Here is a 24,778-nt window from a genome sequence, read left to right as displayed (position 1 = left end):
CCTTAGAGATAGGGTGAGAAACTCGGTCACTCAGGAGGAGCTCAGAGGCCCTGGGGAAGACCTAGGACACGCTGGAGGGACTATGTCTCCCGGCTGGCCTGGGAACGCCTCGGGGTCCCCCCGGAAGAGCTGGAAGAAGTGGCTAGGGAGAGGGAAGTCTGGGCATCAAGGGGAAGATGATGGATGGATGGATGGATGGGTCACAATTAAATTTTTCCTTCTATGTAAATACATGCTGAAGTGGCGCTTGGTTTTGCATTTGCTTATCATGGGACTGCCTAGTTTCATTCTGCTAAATAGTGAGGCGCGACCAGCTGACATCAATAACAGATCACCAGGCAAATATAAAAGTGGTAGTTTTCACCGTGGCAGCCCTCATGTGAAGCCTCCTTGTGTGAAGACTGACAAATGTGTAAAGACCATCGCCTCTACCTGCGCGACTCCACCGAGCAAGGACACCGACGGGGCACTTGAGTATTTTCTCCGCTTTCTTTACTTTTTGTATAGCTTGTTCTCAAATACTTATTTAGGTCACTTGTACTCATTATATGCTTTCATATCTCTTCTATCACTATTAACACTTAGACAGCACGCAATGAACATCGAAGGAAGGTCTATCCGACAAATCTACAGCCTGTCCCTCTGACCTCTACTACTACGCTCTCTATTCCAGTTGCTTTCTGGAACTGCTGTTTACAAAGCAGACTTCATTTCTTCTATTGCTACTCATTCCGGTCTCAACCTCATGGCCCTAACTGAGACTTTGATCAACCTGAAAACACTGTCACTCCTGCAGCCCTCTCCACTAATTTCACTTGTTTCCACACTCCTCATATGACTGGGAGGGGTGGAGGTACTGGTCTCCTTATATCAAAAGAATGGAAATGATCTTCAACCATCACCAACAGATAACGGTTCAATTGAATCACATTCAATTACTGTAAGCCACCCTGTTAAAATCCTATTTTTGGTCCTTTATCGTTCCCCTAGGTTATCTTCTTGGAGGAGTTGGATGTGCTGCTATCAAACTTTCCTGAGGATGGTACTCCTCTGGTACTGCTTGGTGACTTCAACATCACCTAGATAAACCCCAGGCTGCTGACTTCAACACTCTGCTCGCCTCATTTGATCTCAAGTGAGTGGCTACGGACACTCTTTGCTGCACTCTAACATCTTGCTTGGACAACTTTTGCCCACTGTCGTCTAGACCAGCACGCACCACCCCATCTGCCCCCTGGCTGTCCGAGGTTCTCTGTGAACATCGCTCTAAACTCAGGGCTGCAGAGAGGAAATGGCATAAATCAAGAATCTCTACCAACCTCAGTGTGTATCAATCTCTCCTCTCTTCCTTCTCTGCAAATGTCTTCACAGCTAAAACAACATACTACCACAACAAAATTAACAACTGTTGTGACGCTCGGACACCATTCAAAACTTTCTCTTCTCAATCCGCCTCCACTTCCTCCTCCATCGACTCTTACAACTGACGACTTTGCAGTTTTCTTCACAAACAAGACAAGAACCATCAGTGACCAATTCTCCACACCGCAGACTGAGGATAACTTCACAATGACTAATGCACACTCTCTCCTCCTTCTCCCCACTCTCAGAGACGGACGTTTCCAAACTTATCCTGTCCAATCATCCTACTACTTGTCCACTTAATCCGATCCCCACTCACCTCCTTCAAGCGATTACTTCTTCAGTCATACCTTCACTTACTCACATTATCAAGTCCTCTCTTCACTCTGGAACATTTCCCTCAGCATTTAACCAGGCTCGGGTAAGCCCACTGCTTAAGAAACCATCTCTAAATCCAGCACTAATAATCTTATGTATGTGGTCATCGCGTGTACTTTTCTGTAAGGGCACATACAGTCACAAGTTTCTGCTCAATGTCGGCATAACTGCATTTTTACAGTTAAACTTCGGGCTAACGGAACAGCTGCGGGATCACGGTCTGCTACGGAGGCCTTCACCATCACCGCCCCACACTACTGCATCTCGCCCACAGTGGAGGCGCCACAAGCGGCGTGAGAGGAAGCAGAAGAGGGGTACAGTAAGCGCGGAGGTATCCAGGCTAGGCTAATGGCTAACCCACACAAGCCATCTATCCCCAACATCATACTGGCTAATGTACGCTCGATGGACAAGTCACCAAACCAGTTCATAAACAGACTAGTGTGGCCGGAAGGATAATCAGAGGTTCTTCATGACTGCTTCAACACAACTGACTGGGACATGTTTAAGCAGGCTGCCATATGCAATAACACCACTGACCTCCAGGAGTACTCAGAGTCTGTCACTGCCTACATCAACAAGTGTATTGATGATGTAATGGTCACAAAAACCATCACTGTCCGGGCCAACCAGAAGCCATGGATGACAGGGGAGGTCTACAGACTCCTGAAGATGCGCTGCCTTCAGAGCTGGAGATGAGGTGGGCCTGAGAACAGCCAGGGCCAACCTGTCCTGTGGCATCAGAGAGGCTAAGAGACAGCACTCCAGGAGGATAGCTCATCAATTCAGCGACAGCAGAGACACTAGGAACCTGCGGCAGAGGATACAGACCATTACAGACTACAAGCCCCCACCACGGACCTGTGAGAACAACATCTCTCTGCTGAACGAGCTGAACACCTTCTTTGCTCGCTTTGAGCAACAAAACAGCACCACTGCACAGAAGACTCCACCTCCTCCTGGTGACCAGGTGATGACGCTGATCCCAGACAGCTTGAAGAGATATTTCAACAGGATCAATGCACACAAAGCTCCGGGTCCTGACAACATCCCTGGGCGTGTACTGAGAGACTGTGCAGCAGAACTCACTGATGTTTTCACAGACATTTTCAACTTCTCTCAGGCTGTTGTTCCCACATGTTTCAAAACTACCACCATCATTCCAGATCTGAAGAAGCCATCTCCATCCTGCTTCAATGACTACCGTCCTGTTGCACTTACCCCCATGCTTTGAACGGCTAGTTATGCACCACATCAAGTCTGCCCCCCCCCCCCGGACCCCTTCCAGTTTGCATTTCGGTCAAACCAGTCGACCGATGATGCCATCGCCACTAGCCTCCACTCAGCACTCACATATCTGGACAAAAAGGACGCATATGTCAGAATGCTGTTCATTGACTTCAGTTCAGCATTCAACACAATCATCCCTCAACAGCTCATTTACAAACTGATCCAGCTGGGGCTCAACACTTCGCTGTGCAACTGGCTGTTGGACTTTCTGACTGGAAGACCTCAGGCAGTACGGGTCGGCAGCAACACATCCAGCACCATCACACTGAACACTGGTGCCCCCCAAGGATGTGTGCTGAGCCCCCTCCACCTCACTCTGCTGACCCATGACTGCACACCGTCACACAACTCCAACCTCTTTATTAAGTTTGTGGATGGCATGACAGTGGTGGGTCTCATTAGCAACTAAGAGGAGACAAACTACAGGACCGAGGTGAGCCGCCTGGCCGGTTGGTGCAGTGACAACAATCTCTCTCTGAATGTGGAGAGGATGAAGGAGATTGTTGTTGACTTCAGGAGAGCGCACACCCAGCACGTTCCTCTGACCATCAATGGTGCGACTGTGGAGAGAGTGAGCAGCACCAAGTTCCTGGGTATGCACATCCCAGAGGACATCTCCTGGAATAAAAACACAGCAGCACTGGCCAAGAATACACAGCAGCATCTTAACTTCCTCCGCAAACTGAGAAGAGCCAGAGCCCCACCCCCCCATCATGTACACCTTCTACAAAGGCACCATCAAGAGCATCCTGATGAGCTGCATCACTGTGTGGTATGGCGCCTGCAACGCGTCCTGCCGAAACACTCTGCAACGCAAAGTGAGAGCAGCTGAGGAGATCATTGGTGTCTCTCTCCCCTCCCTCTAGGACATTTACAGAACCCGTCTTGCTCGAAAAGCCCTCTGCATCACAGGTGATCCCTCTCACCCATCACACAGCTTCAGAACCAGCAGACTGAAGGACAGCTTCATCCACCAGGCTGTCAGGAAGCTGAACTCCCTCCCGAACTTGCCCCCCCTCCCCTCTTCTGCCCCAGGCACCACTGAACTGTGAACAACCCCCCACCCCAACCCCCCCCCCCCCCTCTCCACAGATCACACATCCCCAGGCCTCCCCCCCACACTAATATATGATGGCATGCACCAGTCACTTTGTGCAGCATTGGTCTGCTCACTACCTCATTCAGCATGGAACTGACGTCATTCCACTACCTCATCGGTCATTTAAATAAAACAACTGTTCTTGAGCCCTTTGTCACTTTTAATCAGACTTAAGTTTTTTTTTTTTTTGCACTGAAAATCTTTTATCTGCACTGTTGTTCTCTTCATTGATTTGCACTCTATCTGACATTTGCCTTGCGCTGCTTTATTTAACTTTATTTTTTTTACATTCCCTTATTGTATAGTTGTATTTACAGTTTATATTTGATCTAGATTTTTAGGCTTTAATGTTAATGTTATCTGTATGCACCAGGGGTCTGAGAGTAACTCAATTTTGATTCTCTGTATGTATGTATATACTGTACTGTATGTGGAAATTGACAATAAAAGAGAACTTGACTTGAAAAGTGGCCACTCAACTGAGACTGCTCTGCTCTCGCTTACTGAAGCCCTTCGACTGGCAAAAGCAGCTTCCAAATCCTCAGTACTCATCTTCCTGGACCTGTCTGCTGCTTTTGATGACCCGATGGTAGCTGCTCACATTTCAGCCTGTCTGAGTGACATTTCTTGCTGGATGAATGACCATCACCTTCAGCTTAACCTTACTAAGACAGAACTGATGGTGGTTCCAGCTAACCCATCGTTTCATCCCAACTTCTCTGTACAGCTGGGTTTATCAACCATAACTCCTTCAAGGACAGCCAGAAACCTAGGAGTAGTGATGGATCATCAGTTAAGCTTCACAGACCATATTGCTAGAATGACCTGGTCCTGCAGATTTACCTTATCCTCATGAGGATGCTTGCCTACAAGACGACCACTGGCACGGCACCAACATACCTAAACTCACTGGTTCAGTCTTATATACCTTCCAGAAGTTCGCTCTCTGCAAGTGAATGACATCTTGTGGTGCCATCCCAAAGAATTTCAAAATCACTCAATTCACAGACCTTTTCCTGGACTGTGCCCAGCTGGTGGAATAACCTCTCAATCGCAATTTGAACAGCTGATTTTTTACTCCTTTTCAAAAAAACAAAAACGACTCATCTCTTTCGCCAGCACTTAACCAACTAATACTAACCTTTTCTTTTCTATCATATAAAAAAAACACACACAATAAATAATAAAATAAACTAGCTGTTATGGATTGTGAGAAAGGACCCAAGAGTGAAATGCAAGAAAAAGTCTTTAATAGATATAAAGCAACGGTCCAATAAAACAGAAATCCTTTTCAGTGATACATTCCAGCAACAGCCGTCAATATGATAAGGCAAATAAAAATATCCTCATGAAAACAAAGAAAAAGCACAGCATAGGGAACAGGTCCGGCGGCGTCAAGCCTCAGTCTGTCAGAGGAGGTACGGCACACAGCTGGCGGATAGGAAGCTCAGGCGGCAGATATCAGCAGGTAAACTGGACAGAGTGCAGAGCAACCCAATGATCAGCAAACACAGAGTAGTACATTGTACAGACCAGATCCAGACATGACTCAGACTAGACAGGAACATGGAATGGTAGTGATGTGACATTTGAACCGAGGCGTCGGAGCTTGTGTCGAGAAAAAAGGGAGTAGCCAGATGAAGCCGCGATTCGAGGCTTGTGTTGTTGACATGGAAATCACGTGACTGATGACAAACGAGTCCTCGGTTTGTGTGGGCACGTCATCGGTTCGGTCCAAGTGTCGGTTCCGGATAAAGGGGGTTCGAAACTCACGCCACCTTGTGGGTGTTGTCAGGAGTAGATGAATCAGTTGTAGTAGAGTCAGCGAGTCAGATTTAGAGTTAGATAGTTGTGTCGTCATCGTTATTGTGTCATATGTGTTAGGGCTGTATATTATTAGATTATATCAGGTTATATTAGTTATAGTATATTGTTATTATTAATTAAAGTAGTTATATTATAGTATTGTTATATTAATTAGTTAAGATTTTTTGGATTGCTTTGGTTTTTTGGATTTGCCTAAAGGAGCTGACATACAACAATAACACCTCCATGCTCAGGCATTATCGAGCACTGCACGAGCATGCACAGACTACTAACAAGCTTTATCAATCAAATCAAATCAATATTTATCCAAAGTGAATCTCACAAGATCTGAGGATCCACTAGTATATTGGGCTCAACATAAACATCTGTATCCTCATTTATACCAGCTGACATTTTTATGTTCCCCTGTATCCTCTGTTCCATGCGAAAGGACCTTTTCCAAGGCTGGAGAGGTTCTGTCCAAAATGAGGAATCGTCTAAGCCCCAACACAGAACAAATTCTGTTCCTCAATAAAAAGAATGTGTGATCCTTCCTTCACCCACCCAGTGTTGCAGTTTGTTCCTCTAAATCCATAGTCCCATGAACACAACACTGCACTAAAACTAGTAACAGTTTACTGCACAAAACACACCAGAAACAATTCTTAACCTTTGCCACCCCACACTTTTCTGTTGTAATTTGCGTTATTACACTCCCTCCATCATAAGAACGACACTCAACACAGTCTCATTTTTGTTGTTCCTACTGTCACTATCCAAACAATTTATGAATAATGAATGAACTGTGTGTGACAGTTGTCTCTGCACAAGTAAATTCAGACAGACAGAGAAACATATTTTATTTGATACCCAGGCAATGGACAAATGTCTGCTCAGGTCATTGATTCAGTATGCTTTTATTGGTCTGCTATTTCTTTGCACAGTAGCTAGGTGTCACTGGTGAGCAATAATGAATGAAGCTTCGAGTAATGAACCTTTTGGTGAAGCAATGCGAGGTCTCAGTGGTTCAGGAAGCCTCATTTTGCCATCACTATGGCCTCTGCATAGATAACTCAAGGAATAATCTGGCAATGAAGCACGGAAATCGGAAGCTAGCAGTAGCAAACACAATCAGAGGGAAAGGAGAACAGGTGTGAGAGAATGAACACAAATGCTGACAGCAAACTAGAAACAGCTGAGGTGAGTGAAGGTGCGTGTGGAAGAGTGTGTGTAACAGAGTGTGAGTTAGTGAGTAACCAGTAGAGGGAGACAGAGACAGATACCAGGCCCATGACACTAGCTTTGTTCTGTACTAGACTAACTGAGACTTGTCATGGCACTTGTATACTAGTGTTGTTCTGTTGTTGGTCAGATTGCTTCTATTGTTCTCATTTGTAAGTCGCTTTTTGATAAAAGCGTCTGCTAAAATTATGTAACTGTAAACAAAAGTAAAGATCATGTTCCATGACGATATTTTGTAAATTTCCTACTGTAAATAGGCTATATCAAAACTTAATGTTTGATTAGTAATATGCATTGCTAAGAACTTCATCTGAACAACTTTTTCATTTGAAGATTTTTTTGCTCAGGATTTTTTTGCTCAGGATTTTTTTGCTCCCTCAGATTCCAGATTTTCTAATAGTTGTATCTCAGACAAATATTGTCCTCTGAACAAACCACACATCTCTGAGAGATAATTTATTCAGCTTCAGATGATTGACCCTCATGATTTTTTTTTTTTTTTTGGTCCTGGGACACATATAGTATTTTCTTGTAAAATGCACTCCAATTATCTTTTAAAATTACAAATTTTTATACACTGCACACAATTATTTTCTTCCTCAGTATTTATGTCTTGTTTTCTATTTTAAATATCCTAAATTTAAAAACAAGTAAAAAAATCAGTTTTTTTTTTTTTTTTTTTTAAGATTTTAAGACAATATCTCTAATCATTTTACTTGTCGAGTAAATGCATCCTGATTCAAGAATTTGTAGATATTTAAAATAGAAAACACAACATGAATATTAGGGAAGAAAATCTTTTTTGCAGTGTAGAATTCTTGTTTATCAATCATGTAACATCATCCAAAATTACTTAGCTTTTACAGAACCCTCTTTAATGGAAAGTTATAACAGTCAAGCATCAAATAACATTATTAAAGTGTGTTGTCAAATCCAACAACATTATGAATATCACATAAATCATGCAGCTTCATCACAGAAACAAGATCTTCAACATCTTGGGCCCGTTCTTCGTACGTCGCTTATTACATCCGAGATCAAATGACACATCCAAGATGATATCATCGTGCTAATCCTGGTCCGGCTAATTGGGTTCTTCGAACACACCTGCCCTTATGAAAAATAACCATGGTTTTATTATAGTAAAACTGTAGTAACCCATGGCGTATTGACTCCCATTTGTCTAACCACAGATTTACTACATATACCGTGGTTAAACTATGGTTAATTTGTGGTTACCATGGTTTAACTATCGTAACCATGGTTTTTTGGTTTAATTTGTAGTAAAACCATGGTTAATTTTCGTAAGGGTGTTGTGTATGATTAGTATCGCTGGATTGAGTTATCTGAGATAATTGCGCGTTCATGTGTTGGCTTAAAACAGGGTTGCCAGGTCCCAGAAATATTTCCAGCCCAATGACAACTCAAAACCCGCCCAAATGGAATGAAAACTAGCCCAATTCTTCAGTGTCCAATCAGATTAGACAACGGCTGGATTCCCACAAAGGGCCTTAAAATAAATGTATATAAGTTTAAGTTTAAAGTATTCGCCTTTTGTCTTACCCAAATTCTTTGCACACACTGTTTTTTTAATACACAATACACTATTTTATATATATATATATATATATATATATATATATATATATATATATATATATATATATATATATATATATATATATATATAATACACTATTCTATCATCATTTGGAACACTTCGAATCCACTCCTTTAATCCTTTCTCTGTCTCCCATTCTTTGCGATACTTCTTTCCATACTTTCCCCATTTACCTGACATTTTAGAATGCTGCTTGTTCATCCACAGACAACCGAACCAACGCTTCTGACTACAACGCTCTCATGATGTGAGTGACGTGATGATGATGCTTGATTTGTGATGTCAAAGCACATGTGGCGCGCGCTCAAGTATTAATACTACTCGCAAGTAGTAATTCCCGGGGGATCAACACCCACTAATAAAAGGTTCACTTTTATCTTTGTCCACAATTATTTTATTTTATTTTATTTTTTTTGCGGCCGCAGTACATCATAAATGTAGCCAAAAAACCGCAACCCGCAACTCCGTATTTTTTCCCGCAACTCCTTTTCTAAAATAGCCCAATTGTGCGGGAAAACCGCTACCCTGGCAACCATGGCTTAAAAGGGGATATGTATCGATACTCGAAACCATGATCAGCAGTGCAGCGATTGGCTGGTGGCAAGACGGCAATGTAATGACGTCATATAATTTAAAACGACACCTGACGAACAACAAATTTCTGGACTTTTATAAGGAAACAGCCAAGCAAACAAAACTACATAAATGTTATAATAGATACATGAAACAGATAATAGATACATGTTTTTATTTTATTAGAATTTTTTTCATGATTCCCAATTATTTAGATTCGCAATTTATAATAGTTGTGCAGTCTTTACATTTTTATTTCAATGTAGAAATTATCTATTCATTTCATTTTATATGTGGACAGATTTTATACATAACAGCATTATTGAAAGTTTCTTAAGGGTCAATATCATGTTATCTGCATCTCCTGCGCTCCATCAAGCCACTCTTATAATAGCAGTCATCACTCAAAATAATGCACGACTCTATTATCTGTATAGCATGTGTGTAAGACTCTAATACAATTATGAAGTAATACTTTTATGACAAATAGATATTTCAGTGAGTAAAACTGGCTGTCTATAGTAGGCTGTTATGGACTACACAGCATTTTAATATTATTTTAAAATATTTTTTTAAATTATTGTCCCTAGATCAGTACGATACTCTTGTAAAAATGTAGCGGTGGTAGCAGACATATGTTGAGTATCAGTTCTGGTTGAAAAGAAGCGATCTAATCCTGTTTAAATGAAATAAGCTGCTCCCGAGCAGGTTTAAGCTTACGGACCTGTTGCTATGACAGCAGCTCCGGGATGAGCTTCGAAGAACCAAACGATCCAAGATCACTTCAAATCGTCAACAATCAAATCCAGCTAACTGAGTTAGCGACGTACGAAGAACAGGGGCCTTGTCAGTTCTGTGTAAGAGCAGAACGTTTCACAAGAACAAGTTTGTGAAGTGGCTTCAGCTGCAACACAATGACAAACTGAACATGAGCTGCACTTTCAGAAGACAAGATGTGACTTCAGGTACAGCTTTAACGTACTGAAATGCACACACTTTGGGTAAATAAGGTAAAAAGGTGCACGTTTATGAAATGATGACAGCTTTTGTACCTGCTTTCTGAGAGTGCACAGAGTTGCACAGTTTGGAAGACATGCATGCCAAAAAAGTTTTTCGTGATCTGCTCAATTTTTGAGATTTTGTGTGTTCTTCAGACTAGTGGATAGAAAGCATGCCATATCATGTGTTTATTTTACTGTACTTTATCTGTTTGCATCTGTAAACTTCAAGATGTTTTTCTCTCACAAACACCAAACTGTACAGTTGTTTTCCTCTCTATATTCTGAAGGTTTGTTCATATTTAATTCACACTGATTCATACAACATTTCACTCCTAAAAACATAGTGCAAATGTGTTTGTTTTCTGTCTGTGGACAGTATTTTCAGATTTGTGATAAAAAGAGAAATCCAGGATCCTGTCTGGAAAAACATTTAACTCTAATATGACTATAGAATCAGACAAGAATTATGAATTATTCCTTGGTGTGAGAGACCCGGGTTCGAATCCACTGTGAGACACCAATGTGTCCCTGAGCAAGACACTTAACCCCTCGTTGCTCCAGAGGCGTGCGACCTCTGACATATATAGCAATTGTAAGTCTCTTTGGATAAAAGCGTCAGCTAAATGAATAAATGTAAATGTAAAAAGTCTAACACAAAGCAATCAAATGGATGTTGTGTGATCAGTAGAACTAAAGGAGTACAGTGTGTGTCAGTGTGCAGAGGAGGGGAACAATAAATAAATAATGAATGAATATATGGGTTCAGGTTCATTAGGGTTAGATGACTTGATTCAAACAAAAACAAATATATGTCAGAAGGGTCAGAAAAAGCAGCTTTGTTTGTTTCATTTATGATATTCACCATTCAAACTACACTGACGGGAAACACCACATCACAGGTAATAAAGTCAGCTTTACATGAGGACATTTCAGATGAACAATCGAAATGAAATTCTTCTGTTCAATAATATCAAGTCAAGACAAGTTCATTTATTCGTCTCCCTTGGGAGAAATTTGGTTTAGAGACAGGGTACTGCTGCATAGGCAGACATAAAACATATAGACAACATAAAACATAAAACATCCAACAAAGGAGAGGGTACATAACTGGCAACCAGATGGGGACCAAAGTGCAAGAGGATCAAGCTTCAATACTTGAAGTACATTGCAATTACAATTACACATTTAAAGTGCAATGCACAGTAAAGTGCTGGTGCATGTTAAAGTGCGGTGCACAATACAGTACTGATACACATTCGAACACACACTACAAATGCTATACATATTAAAAATTCTGGTACGAATTTAAAAAGATGTTGGTACATGTTACAGTTCTGATAAAAACCTCCCTACATTTGCTCATTAATGAGTTTAACTGACACTGGGACAAAAGAATGTTTGAACCGGTTGTATTTACATAAGGAGACCCTGTATCTTCTCCCTGAGGGCATCTGCGAGTATTCGCTGCACAAAACATGGGAACTGTCATTTAGAATGTTTTTTGCCTGAGTAAGGACAGCCTCGTTGAACAGTTCCTGAGGGTTGGGGGGGGGTGACCCATAATCCTGCCCGCTACTCTGACCAGGTTGAGAATCTGTGATTTAAGTTTGACACTCAGATTACCAAACCAACTGGTGATACCATACCGTAAGATAGACTCTATTGCTGCCCTATAGAAAATTAACATTATGTTTTTACTGACACCAAACAACCGCAGTCTGCGTAAAAAGTGGAGGTGCTGATGGATTCTGGCGCACACAGTGGCTACTTGTGTCTGCCAGCTCAGGTCACTATCAATGTGAATGCCTAGGTACTTGCATGAATTTTGTTGAGTAATGTTATTGCCATGTATCATCACAGGGCTTCGGTCACCAATTGATTTGGGATCAAAGAGCATATACAATCTTACAGGTGTTATCTGTAATTTATGATTGTCGCACCAGTCCACAAACCTGTCCACAGCATCTCTGTGAATGGATGAGTCAGAGTTCTTAGTGAGCAGACTAAGAACAGCTGTATCATCCGAAAACTTCACCACATATTGATTAGGCTCAGAACTAACACAGTCATTTGTATACAGAATAAACAAAAATGGTGAACTGACACATCCCTGAGGGGCACCAGTACTACATATTTCTGTATTTGATAAGGAGGAATTAAACTTCACCTGCTGTGGCCTCTTAGTAAGGAATGAGTGGTACCACCTGATTAAAAATGGATTTACATTCAGAAGGGCTAATTTTCTTAGGAGAATATGTGGCTGAATTGTGTTAAAAGCAGAGCTAAAATCAATAAGGAGCAGTCTAGCATATGCACCTGGGAATTCAAGGTGCTTCAATGTAAGGTGCATTATAGTTGATATGGCATCACTTGTACTTCGTTTCTTTGTATATGCAAACTGATATTTGTCTAATACTGGCTCCACCTCTGAGCGAAGTACATTTAACATAAGTCGTTCCAGGCCCTTGAAGACATTGGAAGTTAGTGCAACAGGCCTATAATCGTTGTCCTCCTGAGGACATGCCTTTTTTGGAACTGGAATTATAGTGGAGATCTCAGGTACAACATGTTTATCAATAGAAAGTTGGAACAGCTGGTGCCATACCGGAGACAATTCCTCTGCAAATGTCTTTAAAAGAAAAGTGGACATATTATCTGGCCCCGTCGCTTTTTTTAGGTGCATTGATTTAAAAACCTTGGTTACAGCATGTGGATCTATAAAAATCCTGTCCTTCACAGTACAATTTACATTATCTAAAACATCACAGCAGTCCCTATTGTTGTCAGATTCAAAACGCATATAAAATTGGTTCAGTGCATTTGCTTTTAAACTCTCATCCTGAGCAAACAGGGGCTTCCTTTTAGCCTCCATGTTTGTCATTCCATAAATATTATTATGATGTGAAATATTCTCATACTCACTGGAGTGAATCATTATACTGCAGTCAATCTGCCAGTCCGTCCTGATACAGCAGACCATGTGTGTGTGTGTGTGTGTGTGTGTGTGTGTGTGTGCACTCTTCCTATTACCCTTTCTGTCAAATATTGCTGTATTCATTTTCTGTAAAGAAAAAGTCATTTTCTTGTTCATTCATCAATACAACTATACTACAATAAACACGTCTAATAACTAACTGCAATCATATTGATGTTACTGTCTATAAAAAATCCCAGCAGGGAAATACATTACTGTGGTACAGCGTTGGGCACACACTTCTTCTCAATTCACTGTGAAACTATGTTAGACAATGATTCAGGAATAAATGTGTTATTTACTAAACCAAGGCTGGACCTTTAAATATCCATATTGAGATGTGTTGTATGTTTTTCAGAAAAACAAGGAAATCTGGCAACTCTGTACCATAAGGAGTTAAAATGACATCATAATTCTGCTTATATATACTGGAAAATATAAACAATTATAGTATTTATTTACTTTTTAATTATGTGAAAGCCCGAGAGTTTGAAAAAGATCCGCTCCAGCAGGCGGCGGAAGTGATGCAATATTGTTCTCAAATTGCCATAAAACACAAGAAGAAGAACTTTATGTAAAACATGAACATGAAACTCTTACTATGCATGAAACAGACCCATTATCGAGCATCTACAGAAATGTAACGAATAAAGAGGAAACACGCACGAGCGTGTGGCTCGAGGGAAATAACGTCATCCTTCTGTTTGTCAAATTAACCCCTATATCAGCTGTCAGATTAACTGTTAAACTTCGATGTTCACAAACAACAAAACAGAGAAGAATCAGTTTTCATGTGTGTCCTATATAAGCACAGAGATTAATAGAAACAGACACGAGTGAGTCTGTACTTCCTTGAGTCATATTTCCTGATGATCACTGCGCGCGCGCGCACACTCTGTCTCTCTCTCTCTCACACACACACACACACACACACACACACACACACTCTGTCTCTCTCTCTCTCTCTCTCACACACACACACACACACACTCTGTCTCTCTCTCTCTCTCTCTCTCTCTCACACACACACACACACACACTCTCTCTCTCTCTCTCACACACACACACACACTCTCTCTCTCTCTCTCTCTCTCTCTCTCTGTCTCAAACATACACACAATCACTCTCTCTCTCTCTCTCTCTCTCTCACACACACACACACACACACGTCTATTCGCGGAAAAACTGTAAGCGGAGGTAAGAAATCTTATAATGTTTTTTTCTCATCGGACCGAGTTCGAGTCGGTTGTATTTATTTCTCTGCTGGAGCTCGGATGTGAAAATGAAAGTTCAGATGTGTGTGAAATGTGTTTATCTGCGGTTATTGAAGTTTCTGTTCTACAATCAAACAAACAAACAAACAAACAAACAGCAGGCAGAATGAAGCGTGATTCGTGTTTTCATCATTTAGTGCTCATTTTTTTAGCGTTGTACTGAAGTAAGGTCATATAAACCTGTTTAAATCAATATAAGCATTGCATATAGTCACAATAAATGATCATTATACTGACAATGTGCTGAAGATTAAAGTTAGGTCTTGACCTCTTCCTATTTTGACCCTAAAAGTGAACTTTTTCTGTTATTTGGACTGGATTGGTTCATTTCTCCTCTGCTCCAGGTTGTTTCCTAATCTTGCTCTTTAATGTCAGATTCACACAGCAAAGCTGTCACAGAAGTGCTTCTGAAGCCGTGTTTCTTCACACAGATCATGTAATGACTTCGCTGTGTGAATAATTAGCCTTTCATGTACAGAAGGAATATTGTTTACTCTATGAGGATCTTTCTTCTGTTAGTAACTTTGGGTGAAGTGTCTGTTAAAAGCATTAATATAAATGGGTCATTCCATGTCAAGTCAACCAGAGGTCCCTGACTCAGATTTTTACAATATTTTTTATTCTGAGAAAAGTAAAACATTTTTAGTGATGAAAGCCAAAATATTAAATTTCGTGTATAAATATATACTGAGTAATCTACTATATGTAGAGGATGCAGATGGTTCAGATTGTTTAATGCAGTTGTTTTAACAGAAGGAAATGAAAAACATCTCTAGTTTCAACATTATTTGTTCTTCAGACATTCCTCTCAAAAAAAAAAAGGAGAAGAAGAAGATTTTTTTTTTTCCGTGTGACTCTCATTGGGTTTATGAGCACTGAACATGTGTACATTTTAATGATTTACTCCTGGAGTCATGTTCAAATTACCAAACCTCTAGAACAGCATCATTTAGGGCCTTAAAAATGAAGATGCCAAAAGAAAAGTGTTAAGATCCAATATCTAAAAGATATTTGAACACAGTTACAGTCACGCAGACTCTGGAGAAGAAAACTTGAGGAGTGCTGTTTTCCCATTTTTGAACGGTCACCACTGGCACATAACACAGCAAAGATGGCTAAAGTCAGAAGATTTTACTAATCTTTCTACAGATAAAAAAAAATGACAAAATCTAAATTTGAGCTGGGGAAGTTTCTGAAATTTGACACAAATGCAAATAATGATCCAAATGCTGAAATCTTCTACAAGGCAAGTTTATTTATTGCACATTTCATACAGAATGGTAATTCAAAGTGCTTAAGATAAAAGAAAGTGAAATAATCATGAAGAATAAATAATAACAAAAATAAAAACAAGCAATTTTAAAACTTTGGTAATGATTTAAAAATGGACTACATGTGCAATATATTTAGTTTGCTACTTCTTAAGATTTAGATCTCAAATCCTTCCCATTATAAAGTTACTGCAGATGTGAATCTTTCAGCTCAGATATATATCATGTGAGTCTGAGGTTAAATAAGAAGCTAAAGCTCCTCTGGATCTGGAGACGGACGCGCGTCAGCAGATTCTGTGCGTCTCTTCCTAAGGTCCATGAGATTCAGAGATGAGTCTGACACACATTCTGGAGGAAACGCTGATCAAACGCTCTCAGCAGAAGAAGCGAACGTCTCCGCTCAACTATAAGGAGCGAGTGTTTGTGCTGACCAAGAGCAAGCTGACGTACTATGAGCTGCGAGCCGAGGTGAGTGACACACACACGGAGTGAACACGCATCACACACACGCTCCGCTCCGCAGTGTTCACGTGTTCCTGTGTTTCACAGAAGAGGATCAAGAAGGGTTCGGTGGATCTGCAGAGGATCAGGTGTGTGGAGATCGTGAAGAACAACACCACCATCATCCCCTGCCAGAACAAATATCCCTTCCAGGTCAGGATGTAAACTAGATATATTTGTGAAAGGTATTATATGTTTCTACACCAGATGAGTGTGTTATGAGTGTGTGTGTGTCCCTGCAGCACAGAAGCATCACAGATATATCTGGAGAAAAAGACAACAATACATTGTATGGTTCAAAACTATACATTTTTCCTTTATGATACATTTCCAGACAATTCTGCATTTCCAGAACAAACCCCACACATCACTGAGATGAGTCCCAGATGAGGTTTAGTGCTGCAGGGTCACAGGTTCATTACCAGCGAGACGTGTGCTGTTAGTGTGTCGAAGGATGCTCGTGTGGCACTGAACGCTCTCGTTGTGTCTCCTCAGGTCGTTTATGACTCCATCACGCTCTATGTTTTTGCTCCCACTAACGAGAGTCGAAGCGTTTGGGTCCAGAAACTCAAGGAAGGTCAGTGAGATTCTCATGATTCAGATTGAATTTAATTTCTGTTTTCTGGCTGATCACATGACCCTGTTTCATATTTGCTGAATGAAATCCAATTCTTGCTCATTACTAATTTGTGCTGATTCAAAAATAAAATGCATGTTTTGCTCTTTTATGTCACACTTTGTCACTAAATAAGATGCATTTTACAACAAGCCTTTATGTGGTGAAGTCTTTCAGTTTCCCTTGATCAGCAGAAAAACACACACACACACACACACACACACACACACACACACACACACGTGATTCCTGTCTCAATCTGAGCCACATTACAATCATTCGTTCACTTCTCAGCCTCAGACCTGATTTCTACTTGTTCCACTCTTTTACATATTGTAATTATTATTATTATTTATTTATTATTATTATATTATTATTATAATATTCTGATTCCTTTTGAAATTTGACTGCTTTTGTTTCTTGATAAGTGCATTAAAGCTCAAAATCCAAATCATTCTTATTATGTGAAGATGCTGGTTTGAATACGCAGACGTCAGCGGTGACACACACACGTCTGTTTCTGCAGAAGTCATGTGTATGTGCGAGAGCTTATTGACATACGTTACATACACGTGCACTCATAAACATCTGACACACTACAGTAAAAGAGAGAAATGACTGAGTTAAAACCTTATTAACTGATGAAAATAACAGTGTTCTAATCATTGATGCCCCCAGTGTAACACACACTCAGACTAAGATGAGCTCATGTAGTTCTGCTGATGTGTGTGTGTGTGTGTCTCTCTCTGTGTGTGTGTGTGTGTGTGTGTGTGTCTCTCTCTCTCTCTCTCTGTGTCTCTGTGTGTGTGTGTGTGTCTCTCTCTCTCTCTCTGTGTGTGTGTGTGTGTGTCTCTCTCTCTGTGTCTCTCTGTGTGTGTGTGTTGGGCCAGCTGTAGATGGTGTGATGATGTGTGTCTGATGTGTTTCTCCTCCAGAGATCAGGAATAACGTTCAGATCGCAGCTAAGTTCCACGCTCAGTTCTGGCAGGAGGGCGAGTGGCTGTGCTGTGGGCAGCTGGATAAACTGGCCCCGGGCTGCGAGGGATACAACCTGTTCGGAGACAGTAAGAGCCTTCAGTGTTCTTCAGCACATACCAACCCATCGAAACATCACAAACTCATCTCAAAAGGAAACATTTTCAAACACCTTTTCCATAATATGAATTCCTGTGAGATGTTTGTGTGTTGGGTTTTGTAGATCTGGTGTGTGTTTCTGCTGTTTGAGTGTCAGCTTTCAGAAAGTGTGTGACAAGTGAAGATTGTGTGTGTAAACAGATGAAGAAGATGAATTGTTTGCATAATGTATGTGTGCTGTGTATACTTATTATGTTTATATAAATACACACACATGCATGTCTATTTTTCAGAAAAATGCATTATTTATGAAATATTTTATTATATATATATATATATATATATATATATATATATATATATATATATATATATATATATATATATATAAATTATGTGAATATAAATATAGACATGTAAATACATGTAGATATTTTCAGAATATATACAGTATGTCTGAGTATTTACATACACATAATAAATATACACAGAACGTACACATATATTATGCAAACTTTTATTTTGTTTGCGATTAATCATTTGACAGCATTGTTTAAAATGATGTTTATTCATCTTCTAAATGCGTGTTGGGTGTCAAATGATCTTATAGTGAATGAATCATCCATATATCTTTACCTTTTGTTTGTTTTTTGTTTGACGTTTAATCAGAATGTCATTTTTCTCTCCGGTTCTTCAATCATTTAGTGCTCTCAGTGATGTTTACATGCTGTTACGGTTAACTATCCTTGTTATAATATAGACATTAACTGAAATAAAAGAAATATTAACTAAAGTAAAATTTGAAATTAAAATATTTGAATTCATCATTTAGCGCTTTAGCACTACCCACAGGAAGTGACTAATAAACCTTTAGGAAGTTTTAAGATTTAGATTTTAAGACATCCCACTGCTCTCAGTCAATCACAAAAATGTTTATTTCTCTTCTCACAGTTTCGCGTAAACCTCTTCCTCGTGCTCCTGGAGACGAGAGCAGCGCGGTGAGCTCAGACGAGCACATTTACTTCATACCTTCATCCGCTCATCTGGACACCATTCATTAGTTCCACTCTATTGACTTTACAGCTACATGTTAACGAGTCGTTAGAGTATTAGTGACTTTCTGCTTACTGTCTTTATTTTGATGGGTCCACTATATAACATACTGACTCTGAGAATCATTGCAAGTATATGTCAGCTTACTCTACTCTGAGACCGTAGACATGGAGTTGCAAAGTTACTTATAGTAGAATGTCTAGAATTGACTATTAAAATAAAGTGTAACCAATTAGTATTTTTACCCCAGATGAGACGGCCCCCGCCGCCCCCCCCACCTCCAGACGAGACAGCACAGGAAGAGGCGGGCCCTGGAGAGGAAGTGGTCATCGCGCTGTATGACTTCGAGGGGCTGGAGCCTCATGATCTGACGCTGAGGAAGGGCGAGGAGTATGTGATCCTGGAGAGGTGTGACGTGAACTGGTACAAAGCACGGGACAAACACGGGTGCGTCTGACGCTCTGAATGAACCCAGAAAAACAAACCCTTTCAAAGTTTCGAATCAGTTGAACCAGTTGCTTCTCAAAATGTTTCACTGTTCCGAACACTGTGTGCTTTGTGAAAACTTACAAGCTCAGGGTAAATTGAACTTATTTTGTCTTCTGGGAAACATACTCCATAGCCTCTGAAGGGCAGAAGTAAAACGAAAACTATAATAGTTAGGCCAAAGAAGACAAATGTACACGTCTCCATTCTGTTCAAAAGTTTTCACCCCCGGCTCTTAATGCATGGCATTATCTTCTGGAGCAACAGTGAGCGTCTGAACCTTCTCTAATAGTTGTGTATGAGTCCCTCAGTTGTCCTCAGTGTGAAAAGTGTCTACACAAGCGGTAAAAACCCGACACTGGTTCAATGATTCGTTCCTGGGGGCGAACTCAATGAACTCGCATGTTTATGGGTTTACAGAGATCACCCCAACGCCAAACCATTGTAATTTAGAAACATTTTGAAACAGTTATTATGTAATGAATCCTCATTCACTAAAATCACGTGGCTTTAGAAAAAGTGGCTTTTTGAAAAAGTGTTCTGGTCTGAATCAGGAGAGAAATCTGCACAGATCAAGCAGCGTTTAAACAGATCTAAACTGTATTTTGATGTGAGAGACAACAGCAGATGCACGTCTTCACTGGAGGAAGTGTTATTCTGGATTATAGACTCTATGTGTTTGAGTTAAAATCATCTTAATGCTGGATGTGTTTCAGGTTTTGTCTTCTCCAGATGTTCACTGATGGACTGGAGTGCTGTGGATTATTGTGATGTTTTTATCAGCTGTTTAGATTTTATAATATTATTGATGGTTGGCCATACAGTACTTGACAAGTTTTACATCATTTAATAATAATAATAATAATAATAATGGTTATAATCTTCCCATAATTTGTCCCAAAGTCCAGTGATGCTTGCCAACGGTTGAAAGAAGATTTTCAGTGAAAAATGTGTCTTGAAAATGTCCTGTTCATTGTGTGTGTGTGTGTGTGTGTGTGTGTGTGTTGTAGGGATGAAGGCTACATCCCGAGCAACTACGTGACCGAGAAGGAATCAGACACGCTGGAGCAGTTCATGTGAGTGAATCAGACATGAATCTGTTCGTTCTTCATTACAGTAACAGCGCAGTGATGAAACTGGTGTGCAGTCATATTAGGGTCATTCTGTGTCAATCTACCAGAGACCCCTGGCTTTTTGATTTTGCTAACATTCATTCTTAAGAAAGACATGTATAGTGATGGAAGCAAAATATTAAATGTCATGAAGGAATATTGACTGATTTATTCATTATTTTGTAGACGGGGTCAAAATGATTCAGAGTCAAATTACAGGTGAATAAAATGGTTTCAGAAAGATGGCATCATCATAATGTTATTTTTACACAGATTGGTAGCTCTATTAGTAAAGTCTGAAACCGTGAAAAGTTTTTTCTCCAAAGTCTGCATGACTGTAACTCAAGGGCCCTATCTTGCACCCAGCGCAATTGACTTCGTACACCGACGCATGTGTCATTCCTATTTTGCACCTGCGCAAAGTGCGCTTTTCCCTCCACAGAAGCACGTCGCTAAACTAGTGAATGAACTTGCGCTCCCTGGGCGGTTCAGCGCAAAAAAGGAGGCGTGTTCCGGAGCAAACAATCCCTGGTGCTATTTTGCTGTTCCATTAAACAATTGCGCCACTGACCAGAAAAAACCTAGTCTAAAGTCAGTGGCGCGTTGCGCGTTGTTCATTATGCTATTTTAAGGGCGCATGCTTGACCATAATGTATAGCGTGCACAACGCGCATATACTTTGCTCATGTAATCTACACAGATGCAACAGTTATTTTTGCAAATCATAAATTGTTACACTAAAAAAAAATATTAACACATGAGATGACGGAAATCATTGTGGTGTATTTTGGGTGGGTTTCTCCCATCCCCATACAACACAACTTCTCTGTCTTTCACTGCTCTTACAAGAACATCAGTCTCCTCGGCTGTGAACCGCTCCTGGCGTGCGCCTGGTAAATACGCCATAATAATAGCAATCCATAATGGAACTTGCGCACCTGCTTTTAAAGGGAATGTTGGATGACGCTCCGATTGGTTTATTTCACGTTACGCCCAAACCACACCTATGAATAATGAAGCTACTTCAGACCAACCCATTTTAGATTTGCGCCGGGCGCAAGAGCCATTTATCCCGCCGGGAAAATAGCAACAGCGCCGAGACCCGCCCACAAACTTACTTGCGCTTCGCGCTTTGACACTTGCGTTTCAGATCGTTAAAATAGGGCCCAAGGAGTGTTAGAAATATCTTTTAGATATTGCACTTTCAGATATTGGGCCTAACAAACTTTTCTTTAGGCATCTTCATTTTAAGACCCTAAATGATGCTGTTCCAGAGGTTTAGGAATTTGAATATGGCTCCGGGAGTAAATTGTTAAAATGTACAAGTTTAGTGCTCAAAAACCCAATGTGGGTCACTATGATACTTGTTTTCTTTTAAAGGAGAATGTCTGAAGAACAAATAATGTTGAAATTAGAGCTGTATCGTGTTCCCTTCTGTCAAAACAACTGCATTAAACTTACCTGTCTTTGTGCCATAAATATTATTTTTTGCATGTTTGCATGTCTATAGCTCAAGAAGTGTTAAAGACGTGATTTTAGATTGTAGTTGTTAATAAATGTTTCTTTTGGAGTCTTTATTTTGAAGACTATACAACATTCAGTCCCAGAGATATGAGTTTCTCAATGAGGCTCAGTGACGTGACATTCAGCCAAGTGTGGTGACCCATACTCAGAATTTCAATTCAATTCAATTCAAGTTTATTTGTATAGCGCTTTTTACAAAACAAATCGTTACAAAGCAACTTTACAGAAAATTATGTTTCTACAATATTTAGTAGTAGCTAGTAGTTTGTGCACATTTGACAGGATTTTAGAAAAACTAAAAAATAATAATAATACAAGACGTAGTCAGCTAGACGATGAACTATCAATATTATTAATTAAGTTATTATATGATTAAGTCACACATTTAGGAATAATTGTTAGTTCTGTTTGTTGATTCAGGGTTAGCATCATCTGAGGTCCTCTGAGGGTCAGCATCATCTCTTCTCAGGTGTTCTGGATCCAGACTGGAGCTTGTTTAAATCCTAGTTACCACGGGATGTGAATCCCGTGGCAAAACATAGAAACAAAATACAGACATCATTAGCATAGCTGCTGATCCAACAAAGTAAAATTAGTTTAACCCAAGCTAATGAATAAAAATGCACCTTTGATCAGATGCAACTACACTCACAATTAAAAAGATACATTATTCGAATGCTTGGCGAAAGAGATGTGTTTTTAATCTAGATTTAAACAGAGAGAGTGTGTCTGAACCCTGAACATTATCAGGAAGGCTATTCCAGAGTTTGGGAGCCAAATGTGAGAAGGCTCTACCTCCTTTAGTGGACTTTGCTATCCTAGGAACGACCAAAAGTCCAGTGTTTTGTGACCTTAGGGAGCGTGATGGGTTGTAACGTGGTAGAAGGCTAGTTAGGTACGCTGGAACTAAACCATTTAGGGCCTTATAGGTAAGTAATGATAATTTGTAACTGATACAGAACTTAATAGGTAGCCAGTGGAGAGACTGTAAAATTGGGGTAATATGATCATATTTTCTTGACCTCGTAAGGACTCTAGCTGCTGCATTTTGGACGACCTGTAGCTTGTTTATTGAAGAAGCAGGACAACCACCTAGAAGTGCATTACAATAGTCCAGTCTAGAGGTCATGAATGCATGAATTTGTGCTCTGCATTTAACCCATCCGAAATGCACACACACACAGAGCAGTGAACACACACACACACACACACACACACTGTGAGCACACACCCGGAGCAGTGTTCATCATTTATGCTGCGGCGCCCGGGGAGCAGTTGGGGGTTCGATGCCTTGCTCAAGGGCACCTAAGTCGTGGTATTGAAGGTGGAGAGAGAGCTGTACATGCACTCCCCCCACCCACAATTCCTGCCGGCCCGAGACTAGAACCCACAACCTTTCGATTGGGAGTCCAACCCTCTAACCATTAGGCCACGACTTCCCACAGCTCCATATCCAGAGTGTGGAATATTACCCAACCACAGATCATACCTGTCTGAGTGATAAAGATGCACTGAAATTGTCAAGTGGAGGCACATTACCTGTCTCTCAGTTTTCTATTTATCAGATTCTATATTTGATCAGTTTCAGGGATATTTGGAAGAAGGGATTTTGTTCATTTTAACAGCTTCTGAAGCTACCAAGAGTTCAGATAATGCAGTACTGTAACATGTTTGAGTTTAACGTCTGATAGGAAAGTGAGGTTGATTTCACCACACATTGCATTCACATCAATAAACCAGTATTTACTTCACTTAGATTCATTATTATAATTTATTTTTCTTTTTTATTGTTATAACGTGAGCATAATGATAGTGTTATAGGTCATATTTGGCAGAATCACTGATCACCGCAAACATTTAAGATCTTTCACGCTTGGGTGATTCTACATGGATCCTGGGAAACTTATTTTATATTTCATACTCTTCATACATTACCTAAATTAACAATTAATCCTGGTCATTCATAATCTGAGCTAACACACTCTGCATTGCTAAATTATTATTTGCATTGTCAGCAGTGATGACTAGATAAACACAAAACCACATTTGGTTTTTGACCTCTGAATATTGACCATCTCAATATCTCTAGGATTAAACCATACAGGGCCGTACGAATGAAGATTACACAAGTTTATTATAAACCAGAATCTAATATTATATTAGGATAACTTTAATACTTCTGGAGTTACAGGCACTCAGACAGGTATGATCTGTGCAATTCTAATTCCAACATTATTTCTTCTTCAAACATTGTTCTTTAAATAAAATAAGTATCAGCTGATTACATAGTGACCCTCATTGGGTTTATGAGCACTGAACATGTGGACATTTTAATGATTTACTCCTGGAGTCATGTTTAAATTACAAAACCTCTGGAACAGCGTATTTAGGGCCTTAAAAATTAAGATGCCAAAAGAAAAGTGTTAAGATCCAATATCTAAAAGGGAATTAAAATATTTTTTTATTACAGACGTGTACTCTGGAGAAAAAGCTTGAAGAGTGAAGATTTTTGAACGGTCAC

General features: G+C 40.1%; 1 protein-coding gene and 1 long non-coding RNA gene across 2 annotated transcripts in view; one reads left to right on the top strand and one right to left on the bottom strand.

Moving 5' to 3' along the window:
* Window positions 1–14,396: 14,396 nt before the first annotated feature.
* LOC113041662 (tyrosine-protein kinase Tec-like) overlaps window positions 14,397–24,778 on the top strand; it is a 17,248-nt gene continuing 6,866 nt past the window's right edge. The window contains exons 1-8 of the mRNA XM_026200315.1: window positions 14,397–14,543; window positions 16,205–16,359; window positions 16,441–16,545; window positions 16,888–16,969; window positions 17,944–18,072; window positions 19,034–19,080; window positions 19,386–19,582; window positions 20,632–20,697. Coding sequence (XP_026056100.1) covers window positions 16,222–16,359; window positions 16,441–16,545; window positions 16,888–16,969; window positions 17,944–18,072; window positions 19,034–19,080; window positions 19,386–19,582; window positions 20,632–20,697 — 764 coding nt within the window. The 5' untranslated portion in view covers window positions 14,397–14,543; window positions 16,205–16,221. The remainder of the gene's footprint in view (window positions 14,544–16,204; window positions 16,360–16,440; window positions 16,546–16,887; window positions 16,970–17,943; window positions 18,073–19,033; window positions 19,081–19,385; window positions 19,583–20,631; window positions 20,698–24,778) is intronic.
* The window catches only part of LOC113041708 (uncharacterized), a 14,123-nt gene continuing 3,749 nt past the window's right edge, over window positions 14,405–24,778 (bottom strand). Inside the window, exons 2-3 of the long non-coding RNA XR_003275439.1 lie at window positions 21,733–21,737; window positions 14,405–14,425 (exon numbers count right to left, since the gene is read on the bottom strand). This is a non-coding gene — a long non-coding RNA (uncharacterized LOC113041708). The remainder of the gene's footprint in view (window positions 14,426–21,732; window positions 21,738–24,778) is intronic.

The sequence above is a fragment of the Carassius auratus genome, chromosome 23 (assembly GCF_003368295.1).
Source record: "Carassius auratus strain Wakin chromosome 23, ASM336829v1, whole genome shotgun sequence".
In the NCBI taxonomy this organism is placed as follows: domain Eukaryota; kingdom Metazoa; phylum Chordata; class Actinopteri; order Cypriniformes; family Cyprinidae; genus Carassius; species Carassius auratus.
Note: the sequence above shows the minus strand (reverse complement) of the source record. Positions and strands in the feature narration are given on the sequence as shown.